Source organism: Oncorhynchus masou, chromosome 12, assembly GCF_036934945.1.
Source record: "Oncorhynchus masou masou isolate Uvic2021 chromosome 12, UVic_Omas_1.1, whole genome shotgun sequence".
NCBI classification, from domain to species: domain Eukaryota; kingdom Metazoa; phylum Chordata; class Actinopteri; order Salmoniformes; family Salmonidae; genus Oncorhynchus; species Oncorhynchus masou.
In genome coordinates this window covers 50510852-50525672 of record NC_088223.1, presented here as the reverse complement: position 1 = coordinate 50525672, position 14821 = coordinate 50510852, and the positions used below count along the sequence as shown (strand labels likewise).

Sequence of the window (14821 nt, the reverse complement as noted above, 5' to 3'; positions counted from 1 at the left end):
CAAGTTACTACAAGCAGGAATTTAATTTGGGTAGGTCTTTTGATAAGTTAATTAAGTTAGTATTGCAAGTATACCAATGTACTGTTTTACAAAACCCGTTACTAGCCTACGGATATTGTTGCACTCGCTTTGTACAGGGGTTGGATGCACATATGCCCAGGAGACAGCAATTTACCGAGTTAAAGGGCTTACCGAGCTTAAACCTCTTGGTCGGCCAGTCCAAGTGGATTATTATTTGTTCAGATGGTGGTGAAACATGAATATGTACAAGAAAGGAAAAATGACAAAGGCATGGCCAAAATAAAAACTCAAAAAACAAACTAAACAAAACCAGCAGCCTCATGACTTGCCAGCTGGGACGCTGACTGACGCTCACCTGATGTGCTTATCAACCAGGCTCGGCACCTGGACAAGGTTGCTGCTGCCCCCTGGGGGAATGGAGTGTGGACGTGTTACCTAGATGGTGTGTTTGTCTATGTCTGAACACTAACTGTGCCCCCCATATTATAACAATACTGTATGTACGGAAGTAGGCTACACATTCACAAGTATGTATTTGTCAATCAACCTCCAATTTTGGCAAACACAAACATGTTGTCACACCCCAGCAAGGTGTGGGGTTGAAATCTATTCAGTGTACAGAGGCTACATCCCAGCGTTTGACAGAGGAGTCCTCCCTCTTCTCCCTCTTCTCCTTGCCCAGTCCTGCCACTCCTCAGGCCTCATCCCAAAACCTCTTAGCACTATTTACATAACAGTGGAGGATTAGTTGGCATGACATTTAGGCCATTTCATTCCAGAGATCTGAATCAAGGGATAAACAGGGACTCATACGCTCTTCAGGGGGAAATATTTATCTTTGCACAGAGAGCGTCTTGAGTCCGTGTCAACACTACTGAGAGACACAATGTAATTCTTGGAAGGAAAGATGTGACCGTTTTTATGTGGAGGATGAGTGATTGAATGAGAAGTGAGTGTTTTATGTCTTGTATTGTGTATAAAATCACAAAAGAGCAACTGGTTGACCACGCCATCTGGAGTGGAAAGTTCCTGCACCTGTCTCTATGCGCTGCCTTCATTGCACACAGTACAAGTATATACAGTACCAGTAAAAGTTTGGACACACTTACTCATTCAAGGGTATTTCTTTATTTGATTTTTTAAACTATTTTCTACATTGTAGAATAATAGAGAAGACATCAAAACTATGAAATAACCCATAGAATCATGCAGTAACCACAAATGTGTTAAACAAATACATGTATTTTATATTTGAGATTCTTCAAAGTTGCCCCCCTTTGCCTTGATGACGGCTTTACGCGCTCTTGGCATTCTCTCAACCAGGTTCATGAGGTAGTCACCTGGAATGCATTTAGATTCAAACAGGTGTGCCTTGTTAAAAGTACATTTTTTAGATTTATTTCCTTCCTAATGCATTTGAGCCAATCAATTGTGTTGTGACAAGGTAGGGATGGTATACAGAAGATAGCACTATTTGGTAAAAGACCAAGTCCATATTATGGTAAGAACAGCTCAAATAAGCAAAGAGAAACAACAGTCCATCATTACTTTAAGACATGAAGGTCAGTCAATCTGGAAAATGTCAAGAACTTTGAAAGTTTCTTCAAGTGCAGTTGTAAAAACCATCAAGCGCTATGATGAAACTGGCTCTCATGAGGACCGCCCTAGGAAAGGAAGACCCAGAGTTACCTCTGCTGCAGAGGACAAGTTCATTAGTACTACACTTCAGATTACAGCCCAAATAAATTCTACACAGAGGAGACTGCGTGAATCAGGCCTTCATGGTCGAATTGCTGAAAAGAAATCACTACTAAAGGACACTAATAAGAAGAAGAGACTTGCTTGGGCCAAGAAACACAATGGACATTAGACTGGTGGAAATCTGTGAATCCAAATGTGAGATTTTTGGTTCCAACCACTGTGTTTTTGTGATACTCTGTGTATGTGAACATATGATCTCTGCATCTGTGGTTCCCACAGTGAAGCATGGAGGAGGAGGTGTGACTGTGTGGGGGTGCTTTGATGGTGACACTCTGATTTATTTATAATTCATTGCACACTTAACCAGCATGGCTACAACATTCTGCAGCAATATGCCATCCCATCTGGTTTGCTCTTAGTGGGACTATCATTTGTTTTTCAACAGGACAATGACCCAAAACAGACCTCTAGGCTGTGTAAGGGCTATTTGACCAAGAAGGAGAGTGATTGAGTGCTGCATCAGATGACCTGGCCTCCACAATCACCCAACCTCAACCCAGTTGAGATGGTTTGGGATGAGTTGGGCCCCAGAGTGAAGAGAAAGCAGCCAACAAGTGCTCAGCATATGTGGGAACTCTTTCAAGACTGTTGGAAAAGCATTCCTCATGAAGCTGGTTGAGAGAATGACAAGAGTGTGCAAAGCTGTCATGAAGGCAAAGGGTGGCTATTTTGAAGAATCAAAAATTGCATTTATTTGATTTGTTTAACACTTTTTTTGATGATTCCATGTGTGTTATTTCATAGTCCAAATACAGAAAAACCCTTGGAAAAAACCTTTGACTGCTCGTGTATATTGTAGCATGTTCCGCACTGTGTTTCTACTCTTCCACCTAAGTCCTCCGAATGGAGCCGTCTTAGTTTCAAGTATTATTTAGATGACAGAATATACATTGTACTCTACTCCAGTAACAGAGCTCTAACTGCCTATAGTACTCTTATGTCTTGTGTTGCTAACATGTCGCTCTTTCTTCCTCGACAGTAACCACCACACTATCACCAGGCTCGGGCCACGCCAGAAGATGCAACGACACCGAGAAGGATTACTGCGTGAACGGCGGCGACTGTTACTTTATACACGGTATCAATCAGCTCTCCTGCAAGTGAGTCCTCGCCGCTATTTCTGAACTCGTCCCATGGCAACATTTTGAATTCTACTTGGACAGTTGTCTTTTTGTTTTCCAGCCGCTGTCTCCTTGTGCTCTTGTAATGACAGATCGATTGCAGGATCAAGACTCCGGTCATGTCAAGTGATTTTCTAACCCTCTCTTAGCAGAGGCCTTTTCTCTATCCCCTTCGTATGGTTGTAATCTCCCTTTATCCCCCCCCTCTCCCCCCCATCCACCTTCCAGCCCCCTCTCTCTTACAGGAGGCCCGGCATAGCTGAGGATTACAGGAAGGCATTGCCAGTATGTGCAGATGTCTATTGTAAGGGTTTGTGCCTCTTTCATGTATACTTTGGTTGCTGATAAGGAGGCTAGATTGTGGTCTGCTCGTCGTTCTCTGCCCACGTTTGGCGTGCAGGAGCCTCGCACATGAAAAGGCCTTTTTTTTTATAAATGTCATGATTCACTGGTAGTGTAAGGAACAAATATTTACGCCAGTCAGAGGCCTCTAGCGAGCTAAATAGGATCGTTGCTTACATCACAAGACCTTTTGAAAAGAGGGTCAGATGTACAACACTGGTTTTAAATCAAGTGCGCGAAGGACATTTTTTGTTTTTGGAAGATAAATGTTTTTCTGTTGATTGTGGAAGTGGCCACGGGGAGCTGATTGACCTTTTTCTCTGGATCAGATTCTGATTTGCGTGTGTACCGGATGTACTAGCTATATGCTAGTGTGGGCATGTTGATTTGCCTTTGACATGTGTAGGTGTGCAGCAGCTGTGGTAAAACAGCATATGCAAGAATGTACACGGAGTACATGCCTTTTGTACACTGGGTGTCGTCTTTGCGGCAGTCTCAGGACAGGTTAATGTTTACGGCGCGGTCATCCTGCGTAGTAACAGTTTGCGTCAATATCACAGCTTGTGCCAGGGAAAGAGTGTGTGGGGGGGGGGGCTGTTGTGTTCTACATCTCTATAATTACGTTATTACATCCTATTATAGTGAGTGTTGGTACATTTATGTAAATATCACATATGCTTCCACGTTGGGTCTACGGGGAAGAATGGCGCGGAGGTCCACTGGCGAGCCACTGTGTGTGTGTTCAGCTGGCCCCAGGAACACTGTTCGGCAAGCAGTGCTGCGTGGCTGCAACAGCCATTCAATAAGCTGTGTACAAATTGGAGGGAGCAATAATTCAATTGCTGCAGCTAACTGACTCACGGTCGAGGCACGGGTCCAGAAGAGTTGAATAATGCAGGGGAGGCCTGCGGGGAATTGTTGCCCCCAAAGCCATCTCATTCAATATAGGCCAGGCTTCAGCGGGTATTACTCACCATCTGAACAAGTCCAGCCGACAGCTGGCCCTGTTTTTATGCCCTTCACTTTGAAGTATAAAGTTCTTTAGCGGGAAGGAAAAGTTTAACGAATGACCCTGAGGGTAATTATTTCCCTGACATGTCGCGCCGGGTTTCATAATACACAATATCGGCCACATCAGCAATGTCTGCTCGATAAGGATTCCTGCAAGTTGGGGACAAAAGAAAAACACAGACATGAACAGTGAATGGCATGAATCAGGATAGAGTACACAAGCTCTGTTGAGCTCTGCACTATAGGTTGGAGGTACTGTACATGGAAGACTCAACAGGCCATTGTTCTTCATGAAGGATACGGGACTCGCTAAGGAGAACACTCTTCCGATAGCTGACTGCTAACTGCCTTTGGGTTCAATACTGTGTCTTTTAGTCTAAGGGGTTTGTTTTGCCTAAATGCTAGTCGGCTATGTGTACAGTGCCTTGCGAAAGTATTCGGACCCCTTGAACTTTGCGACCTTTTGCCACATTTCAGGCTTCAAACATAAAGATATAAAACTGTATTTTTTTGTGAAGAATCAACAACAAGTGGGACACAATCATGAAGTGGAACGACATTTATTGGATATTTCAAACTTTTTTAACAAATCAAAAACTGTAAAATTGGGCGTGCAAAATTATTCAGCCCCCTTAAGTTAATACTTTGTAGCGCCACCTTTTGCTGCGATTACAGCTGTAAGTCGCTTGGGGTATGTCTCTATCAGTTTTGCACATCGAGAGACTGAAATTTTTTCCCATTCCTCCTTGCAAAACAGCTCGAGCTCAGTGAGGTTGGATGGAGAGCATTTGTGAACAGCAGTTTTCAGTTCTTTCCACAGATTCTCGATTGGATTAAGGTCTGGACTTTGACTTGGCCGTTCTAACTGGATATGTTTATTTTTGAACCATTCCATTGTAGATTTTGCTTTATGTTTTGGATCATTGTCTTGTTGGAAGACAAATCTCTGTCCCAGTCTCAGGTCTTTTGCAGACTCCATCAGGTTTTCTTCCAGAATGGTCCTGTATTTGGCTCCATCCATCTTCCCATCAATTTTAACCATCTTCCCTGTCCCTGCTGAAGAAAAGCAGGCCCAAACCATGATGCTGCCACCACCATGTTTGACAGTGGGGATGGTGTGGTCAGGGTGATGAGCTGTGTTGCTTTTACGCCAAACATAACGTTTTGCATTGTTGCCAAAAAGTTCAATTTTGGTTTCATCTGACCAGAGCACCTTCTTCCACATGTTTGGTGTGTCTCCCAGGTGGCTTGTGGCAAACTTTAAACAACACTTTTTATGGATATCTTTAAGAAATGGCTTTCTTCTTGCCACTCTTCCATAAAGGCCAGATTTGTGCAATATACGACTGATTGTTGTCCTATGGACAGAGTCTCCCACCTCAGCTGTAGATCTCTGTAGTTCATCCAGAGTGATCATGGGCCTCTTGGCTGCATTTCTGATCAGTCTTCTCCTTGTATGAGCTGAAAGTTTAGAGGGACGGTCAGGTCTTGGTAGATTTGCAGTGGTCTGATACTCCTTCCATTTCAATATTATCGCTTGCACAGTGCTCCTTGGGATGTTTAAAGCTTGGGAAATCTTTTTGTATCCAAATACGGCTTTAAACTTCTTCACAAGAGTATCTCGGACCTGCCTGGTGTGTTCCTTGTTCTTCATGATGCTCTCTGCGCTTTTAACGGACCTCTGAGACTATCACAGTGCAGGTGCATTTATACGGAGACTTGATTACACACAGGTGGATTGTATTTATCATCATTAGTCATTTAGGTCAACATTGGATCATTCAGAGATCCTCACTGAACTTCTGGAGAGAGTTTGCTGCACTGAAAGTAAAGGTGCTGAATAATTTTGCACGCCCAATTTTTCAATTTTTGATTTGTTAAAAAAGTTTGAAATATCCAATAAATGTCGCTCCACTTCATGATTGTGTCCCACTTGTTGTTGATTCTTCACAAAAAAATACAGTTTTATATCTTTATGTTTGAAGCCTGAAATGTGGCAAAAGGTCGCAAAGTTCAAGGGGGCCGAATACTTTCGCAAGGCACTGTATGGGCTTGTTTGGTTTGTGTTGACGGAATATATTTAATCCTGTTTAAACACTCAAACCGATATTGATTTGTTTCAATATGTGCTCTATCAGTGTGTTCTTTTATGAGGACAGATTTTAACATTTGTTGATTTTACCGTGACAGAGCATTGTTCTTTGTCATTTCTCCAGAAGCCTTTGTTGTGTGTTCCCCAGGTTAACATATCACTCAGCATGGGTAATTTGGCATGGAATAGCTTAATACTCCTGGGAGGCATTTTATAAATCTCCTAAATCATGAGGAATTGCCTCTATTGGATTGGCGGCCCCGTTGGTGGAGAGAGAGAGTGTGAAATGCTGGCACTGCTCAATGAACTGCATATCCTGATTTGATGAGGGAGGCAGAGGAGACAAACGGAGAAGAATAGAATGATCGCGAGAGGGGCCGCTGCGGCGTTTTCATTAAGTGGACAGGTGTCCCCAGGAATATGGTTGTGGTGAGTCGAGAGCAAACTCAACAGATCTTTCCAACATGAGACGTGACACTGTAACTCTGCGAGTCAACTGTCTTGACCCAATTAAATGCGCTCCTCCGAACCAGGCGGGTAGAAATTGGAAGGAATGTCGTGGCCAATATATGCGGTTTCTATAAGGAGGAGTGCGGAGGCCGGTAGAGCCTCTTGCTTTTTAAATAAAAATGTTTTTCTTAGTAAAGTTCAAAATATGTAACGGACTGATTGCTCTTCTACACGTGACCCAAGTCAAAAGATGGAGGGCTCTTTGCAACCCCATGTGAAGAAGGAAGAGGTCAAGAGGGTAGAAAGAGAAAGCAAGGGGGATGGTGTGATTAGTGGGGGTTGTTTTCGTCCCTGTGGGTTGACCCCCCCACCGCCACCTCCCCATGGGGCACTTGAGCTTACATGTACGTTGTAAACTTTACATTTTTTTGGTTTGTTTCCACAATTGTTTCTCACTGACATATACATGTATGTTTATTGTGTGTGTGTGTGTGTGTGTGCATTTGTAGTGATTGTTATTTTATTTTGCTACAGCAAATAGTGTCTTATAAGCCCAGGTGAGCTGGACAACCTGAAAAACCATGACCCTATAATAAAATATATCAAATCATGTAGGCCCACCCCTCTGGCACTCTCCATCAGGGCAACATTGTTTCCATGACCTCTGACCTGTCAGTTAAAGCCTGTCTGCAACACGGGGGGGAGGGGGGACGACTGGCGCCATAATATCCGCAAAATTTGATCTATTCAGAGAGTGGGCGTGGAAGAGAGACTGGGATGCTTCTGTCTTTTGAACAGTGTACCCTCCTACTCATTGCCTAGCCATGTTTTACTCTGGCTGTTTTATAAAGTGCCATCCAATGCAGAGGCACAGTTTTGTTATTAAAGTGATGGTTAACTCCAGAATCCGGATGTTTTCAGCACTTCAAGAGTTGCCTAATGTTGAGATTGAGTCCATGTGCCACAGGGTCTGTTGTTCGATCCAGCTATATGCCTCGATCCCAATTTTTATTTTTCGATGCGTCCAAGTTCCTGATTATTAACCAACAGATGCCGTTGGGTAACTACTGTTGCAGTCTGTTTGCATAAGAGCTGGCATGGTGTGGAAATGTTGCCTTCGTGAGTGGAAATGTTCCCGCAAGTGTTAATGTGTTTGAACTCACGGCACTGTTGATTGGATACAGCTAAAGCTTGGATGGTAGAGAGAACCGTTGGGAAAAAGACGCCCTCCTGGTCAACCGTCTTCTGTTCAGCAAGAGACATTCCACCCTTGTCGAGAGACACGGATTGCTAACCCAATTAATTTACTAAGCAAGTAAACCAAAAACCTAGCAATGTTTTTGTAATGTCTTGCACACTGAAGCAGTCGGACGCAGGTAGAAGAACGTTTCTGCCCCACCATAATATTGCATATTGTAATATAACCTCTATCTGGTCTTCACCAGTAACGTGTATACAGTTCACTGCTGAGTTCACTGCTGTGTTTTCCATATTACGTTGTACCTCTCCTCCTCCCTCCCCCAGATGTCCGGATGGATACTTCGGCCCGCGGTGCTTGCAGACTGAGCCATTACGATTGCGCATGCCCAATCCTTACAGAAGTATGTTCACATGACACCCACAGCTGAGAACAGAGCCACGGTTGTCACCGGGTTACCTCTATAGTCCCCTCCCTTCCTTCCTTCCCTCCTCCTCCTCCTCCTCCTCCTCCCTCTCAGGTCAACCAAAGCTGTGGGTGGTGTGCGGCACAGTGGTGTCACCAGTGGGATCTCTCTGCTTCTACTGTCCCTGGTGTTGCTGCGGTTCTAACTCTGTGTTTTTCTGCTTCTCTCTTTCTTTCTCTCTCTCTCTCTCTCTCTCTCTCTCTCTCGCTCTCCCTTCATCTCCTCCCCGTCTCTTGTGCATATCCTCTCCTCTCGATACACCCCACCCATCCTCTCTCTCTCTTTCACTCCCTCCTCCCTTCCTCCTCCCTCTCTTTTTGTGGTTTTGTTTCCTTCCATCAGGTGTCCGAATGACTTTACTGGCGACCGCTGTCAAAACTACGTTATGGCCAGTTTCTACCGTATGTCCATTTCCTCTTCTGTCCTGTCTTGTCTTGTCTGTCCTGTCCTGTCTGTCCTGCACGTTGACATGTGGCATGGGGCGCCGTGTTGTTGCCCATCATAGTCGTTATTCTACCATCTGTGTCTGTTGACTCATCCAATTCAACTACCTTGTCCCGTGGCGACGCTCCCCTCAGACCAACACCGTTAAGTTGTTGCTGTTCTAATTTTAGAACACATTGCTGCATTGGAGAGAATTAGCATAGCAACGCACCCACTGGACGTCTGCGTGTGACTTGGTACTGAATGTCCTTGACGTTGATATGTACAGTGATTAGCATGTGCTCCGCTGGAATGAGCCCGAGCGGAGTTGGATTGCCGAGTGTACCCCCAGCTATTTGAAAACCCTGATACGAGTCGACTGCATGCCAGCGCAGTCTAATGACACAACACACGATGCCACATCAAACCCTCCCTAACAACGTGACAATGGCGCTTGTATGATATCGAATCAAACAGCCGTTTGTGATAATGTTAGTGCTGCTCCGCGGGACAGAAAGAGCCCGATTTCTATTGCGTTTGTTGTCCAACATGAATGTCAAGGTGACATGGCTGTTAAGCATTAGACTGAGGACACCTGGTCTAGCCTACGGACATTGCTAATTGTAATGCAAATTGCCTGACAACGTTAACTGGTCATTATTCAAATGTCTTTGTATCCTTTTCCAATTTGTTATTGTTAAGGCTATCCGTCCATGTACCATCTCTAAATCCCATGGGAATAGAATAAGCAAAGTAAGCATGTGGGCATTGCATCACTTTATACGGAACGTGCTGGTAGGGATAAAATGCACACGCAGTTTACAATGACGACACCTGCCTTTTACTAGTCACATCATGGATCAGGTCATGTATGGAGAATGCCGTTCTCAGTTGTGTGTGTGTCCCACACACACACACACACACACTCCCTTAGCTTTCCCTGCAATACTCGTCACTGTTATTGTATGAACAAGTCCCAAGGTTTAGCAGCAGCAGAATGCCATCCACACAGTAAAACAACAGACCCTGTCTGCCTGCTCTCACAGAGGTCCTCCTCAGCTCTGACTTCCTGCCCTGTAATTACAGTGCGGTATTGAATAGAACTAGTGGCCCGGGGCTTCAGACTCAAACCCTGTACCGGCACTCCACGTTGGCAACCCCCGCAAGCATGTCCATCAACCTCCCAATTACACCCAGATTAGAGAGAGGCATGTGGAGAACTTGAGCTCGGCAGGTCATGCCTCAATGCCATTGGCTCTGATGTATGTCCACACACTACGTGTACATACATCATGCCTTTCTGCCCCAACTCAATTTTGCTATGTTCCTCAGTGTTTGCACGTCAACATGACTCCTATGTGGTTAACTAGTATTTATCCACGAGTACTTGTTTTAAAGGGCAGTTTATGTATCCAAAAGAGATTTACATGAACAAAACATAAATCTGTGTCTGCCTCTTTGTAGCTCTTCAAATGTCACGTAGGGTTCTCTAGTTTCGCATGAACAAAGGGGGAAATTTTACGATATGCAATTACAAAAGTACACAGTATATGATTAGTATACGATTAAACATTGGGCCTGTCTCCAATGTCATGTCATGGCAAATGATTTATACTATTGCAATATTGTAGTTGTCTGCTGTGCATATCTGTAAGCATCACAGAGCCCCACAGTGGAGGTGTCATAATACCCATTAAACCTAGCAGTCAAACAGGGAAATGGTTCCAGTCGTTTTTTCACCATTCATTTTTTTCCCATAGGGAATTTTAGAAACGCTTCAAAAAAGGTCTGTGTTTTGTGTAGGCTCACCCTGGCATGACGTTTTGATAACCGTGTAAATCTCTCTCAGACAATGTGACTTTTAGCAATATAGTCGGCTCTGGGGCCTCCCGGGTGGCGCAGTGATTAAGGGCGCTGTACTGCAGTGCCAGCTGCGCCACCAGAGACTGGGTTCGCGCTCAAACCGGCCGCGCCCGGGAGGTCCATGGGGCGACGCACAATTGGCCTAGCGTCGTCCGGGTTAGGGAGGATTGGGCTGGTAGGGAAATCCTTGTCTCATCGCACAGCAGCGACTCCTGTGGCGGGCCAGGTGCAGTGCGCGCTAACCAATGTTGCCAGGTGCATGGTGTTTCCTCTGACACATTGGTGCGGCTGGCTTCCGGGTTGGATACGCGCTGTGTTAAGAAGCAGTGCTGCTTGGTTGGGTTGTGTATCGGAGGACGCATGACTTTCAACCTTCGTCTCTCCCGAGCCCGTACGGGAGTTGTAGCGATGAGACAAGATAGTAGCTACTAAAACAATTGGATACCATGAAATTGGGGAGAAAAAGGGGTCAAATTAAAAATAAAATAAATATATATATATATATATATATAGTCGGCTCTATTTACTCCGATTTGAAAATGCAAGTTAGCATCAATGTAGACATAATGCAAGACTACAAATCACTGCAAGCGTTTGCACGTCATCTCTAGCTGACACCTTTGCTAAAAGATATTGTGTCAATTTTAAACTTGTACAGGACAGTTCAGAGTTGTCAATTTAAAGAAATGTAGCCAATTTAGTCATTACTAAATTTAGCTAACATTAAACAGTTAATCCAGAGATTCTTACCTTTGTCTCCATTAGGCAGTCTTGTCCAGATCATCATGGCATTTGTAGTTCTTTATGATAGCCACATTATCAGCTAATTAGCATTCAATTTTGGGGGGTAAATGCAGGTGAATATATTGATAAAAGTCACCTTGTCCTAGAGAGATTTACACGGTTATCAAAATGGCACGCCAGGGTAAGCCTACACGAAACACAGCCCTCATCAAGTGTTTCTAAAATGAATGGTGGTTTTTCCAACAACCAATGAGCAACTCTGCTGTAAATTCAAGTGCATTTAGATGGGTTGGTAGTTTAGCAACAAAATCGACCCGTGCGCAACTATGGGGGAAAACTGGGTGGGTCGAATTAGAATGTTGACAACATGTAGACTATATTTAGTCTCCAATGTTTATTGACAACGTACATAAATGTGCACAATGAGCACTTGTTGCCTCTCAAATACATCGTTACAGCTGTTGGTTAGCTAGCGAGTGAATTTTAGCCATATTAGCATAGACATAAAATCCGTCAAAACACCTCAAAACAAGACCTGGTATCAAGAACAAGATGAAACAAGCTGAAGCAAGTCGCTTACGATTCCCCACATGGCAGATTCTTGTCAGTGTTGCTCGCAATCTGGCCATCCTGAATCACGACAACTCACCCATTTTGAAGCGTGCGCATTGTTTTCGGGAAGTTGTCAGCTAACCCATCTATTGAACGTTGAGATTGCCCGAAAGGGCAGTCTCTTTGGCAGTGAAAAGTAGAGGAACGTTAGCTAAAGAGACAGTCTACTCATGTACACTGTTCAGTTGCAAAACGTATACCATATGTCATGTCAGTGCCTTCAGACCTTTACCAGAGTCCATGCATTACAGCCTGGTACTGTATTCAACTGTACTGAAGTGCTAGCCCAGAGCAGAAGACAGTGTGCCTATCTTGCTGTAATGTATGTTTAACCTTACTGGAACTGAGATGAACACAATTGCCTCTCTTTTCAAGAAGTGTATTCATTGACAACTCTAGTCAACCCGAGCAGAGCCTTTTTGTCCCCGCGAATAACATGCTGAGATGACCGAAGAAAGGACATATGGGTGACGCTTTCAAACCTCTTCCATTAAGATATCCACAATTTTAAAATACTGTAAAGACATCAGACCAAATGTTTTATTGATGTCGGGCACCAACCAGGGATGTAAAATTCATTCATTGGTACATAAACCATTTATCTTAATCGGATCTGTCGAAATTTCCCCCCAAAAGGTTCCCAGCCATGCGTGATCCCTTTTCAGAGAGGACTTTGCGTGTACACAAGAGTAGCATTGGGAACAAGCTTAAGGCTCCACTTAATAATAAAGTGAATAAGTGAAAAGGCAGGCGGAAGGGGTGGCGCTCAAACCCTTTCTTCACCCTCTCCCAGTGCGAGACCTGACATGTCATTGGATTCAGAAAGCACACTGGAGAGGTCATTTCTGGGCACCAATTTCCTCTGAACGTGTTCCAAGTGACAATCGAGGTTAGGACTACTCCAGTGACAGCACTGTATCAAAACCGTTGTACATCCGAAATGTACTTGACTAGTCAGCCAGAGAAGAAATGCATCTCGTAACCTAAGAATTTGCTTGTTGGCTACATTTTCCAAACAGTTAACTTGACCTGCTAGAACAGGATTTTCCCATTTCGAATGATTGTATCGATACTCGTGTGATTACCCTAAACAGTGTAGAATAATGGAGGAGACTGTAGAGCCACAGTCATATACAATCAGCCTCTTCAGCATTTCTGGGTTAGTTTTGAGGCCGAAACAGAACTATATAGAAGCAGACAGAATCCTCTCCACCCCTCCACACTCACTTCCCAAACCTCATCCATCCCACGTATGAGTTCCCTTCCCTCCTCCTATCAGGGTGTCTCCCCTACCCCAGAGATCTCGTTGACTCCTGTACAGAAAGCTGGACCGCCTCAGCCCCTCAGCAGGGCCGGGGCTTACCCAAGAGCACGTTGTCATGACAACAGCAGGGATTTGCCGCGACCTGTGTAGAGCAAGTGAGCTTTCAGATGTACTGTATGGGCTCAGAAGCTTGAATGGTGCAGGCAGCCCTTCTCCACTTCGCCCCATGGCCTTGAATTCCCATGCAATATAACCCCCCCCCCCCTCAATCTGACTGGGTTACTTTATTTTTTGCGGATGAGGTGAAGCATCATCTTCACTTAGTCAATAGTATCAAGGTGCTGGTCCTTAGATGAGGTTGAGTGACGGATTGCTGAGACGGACTCTGTCTTCAAATTGACCTGTATCCCTCTGAGTGCAGTCGCAGGTTCCACGTCTCCTACAGTACATGCCCTTATTGTCTAGCGGTCAGCCCCTCCCTCACCACCACGCGGTTCTAATGCAGGACTACGGAGTGAATTGATCTGATGTTGTATTCCAATTGCAAACAGGTAAGGTTTTTCTGTTAACATGTCACGTCCTATCAAATCCCCCCAGAATGGAGTTGCCTGTGCTGAACGGAAACGTAACATTGGACTGTGTAACGTCTAACATCCCTTATAGTCAGGACGATACATTCTAATCCACTAACTGGACGTCTAATCTATACTTTTAAAACGATGTTCTTGTACTAGAGGACCATTTGTAGCGGTAATATAATGTTTCATTAGCTAAGTAGTGCGCTGTGTCTTAATCTACACTTAACGGTTGGCCCAGAGATCCCATGCAGCCATTCTGGCAGCGGGATGTCTGGTTTTGCATGCCATAGTCTAGATTGACTAACTGCTTGTTGTTGTCTTGTGTCTGTTGTGTGTGGCGCTTGTTTGGATGTTTTTGTCGTCTTATCTTGATGGTTGTCCGGCTCCATCCCGCCACTGTTACTGTTGACTCACCATCCATGTCTCCGACTGTCCCGTCAGTCCTGTTGCTCAGTGCACATACTGGATATATCTGTTGTTTATCTATGTTGGAAGGCGTCTCTCCTAAACTGGTCTCTTCTTCTTTCTTTTTTTTCTCCTTTTTTGTTGTTGTTGTCGTTGTTGTTTTCCCAAATGTCAACTTTCTGCAATGGCAGAGCATCTTGGGATTGAATTTATGGGTATGGAACAATACTTCATTTGAATTCCCAGCTTGACTAGAGCTGTGTATTTGATCTCCTTCCGTTCTGTTTGACATTGCTTCCATTCCCTCTGGACTCTAAAGTAAATGGTCCCATTGATTGGTTAATCAATCTGTCAATCAACCATAACCGTAACTCACTGGGCTGCCCCGTGGAGCCGAATCTCCCTCTAACATTACCACGGGGTGTCCTAATCTGCAGCCCTCATCACCACATGCACAGTACATTCGACCA

The 14821-nt window shown here is 44.4% G+C and overlaps 1 protein-coding gene across 2 annotated transcripts in view; it reads left to right on the top strand.

The window, feature by feature from the left end:
• The window catches only part of LOC135550303 (pro-neuregulin-2, membrane-bound isoform-like), a 65399-nt gene that overhangs the window by 41385 nt on the left and 9193 nt on the right, over positions 1 to 14821 (top strand). Inside the window, exons 4-6 of one of the 2 annotated variants that reach the window (XM_064980973.1) lie at positions 2762 to 2882; positions 8805 to 8863; positions 14543 to 14566. In XM_064980973.1, the coding sequence (XP_064837045.1) occupies positions 2762 to 2882; positions 8805 to 8863; positions 14543 to 14566 (204 nt within the window). Of the gene's footprint in view, positions 1 to 2761; positions 2883 to 8322; positions 8400 to 8804; positions 8864 to 14542; positions 14567 to 14821 lie in introns of both variants that reach the window. The other variant, XM_064980975.1, reaches the window with a different exon arrangement.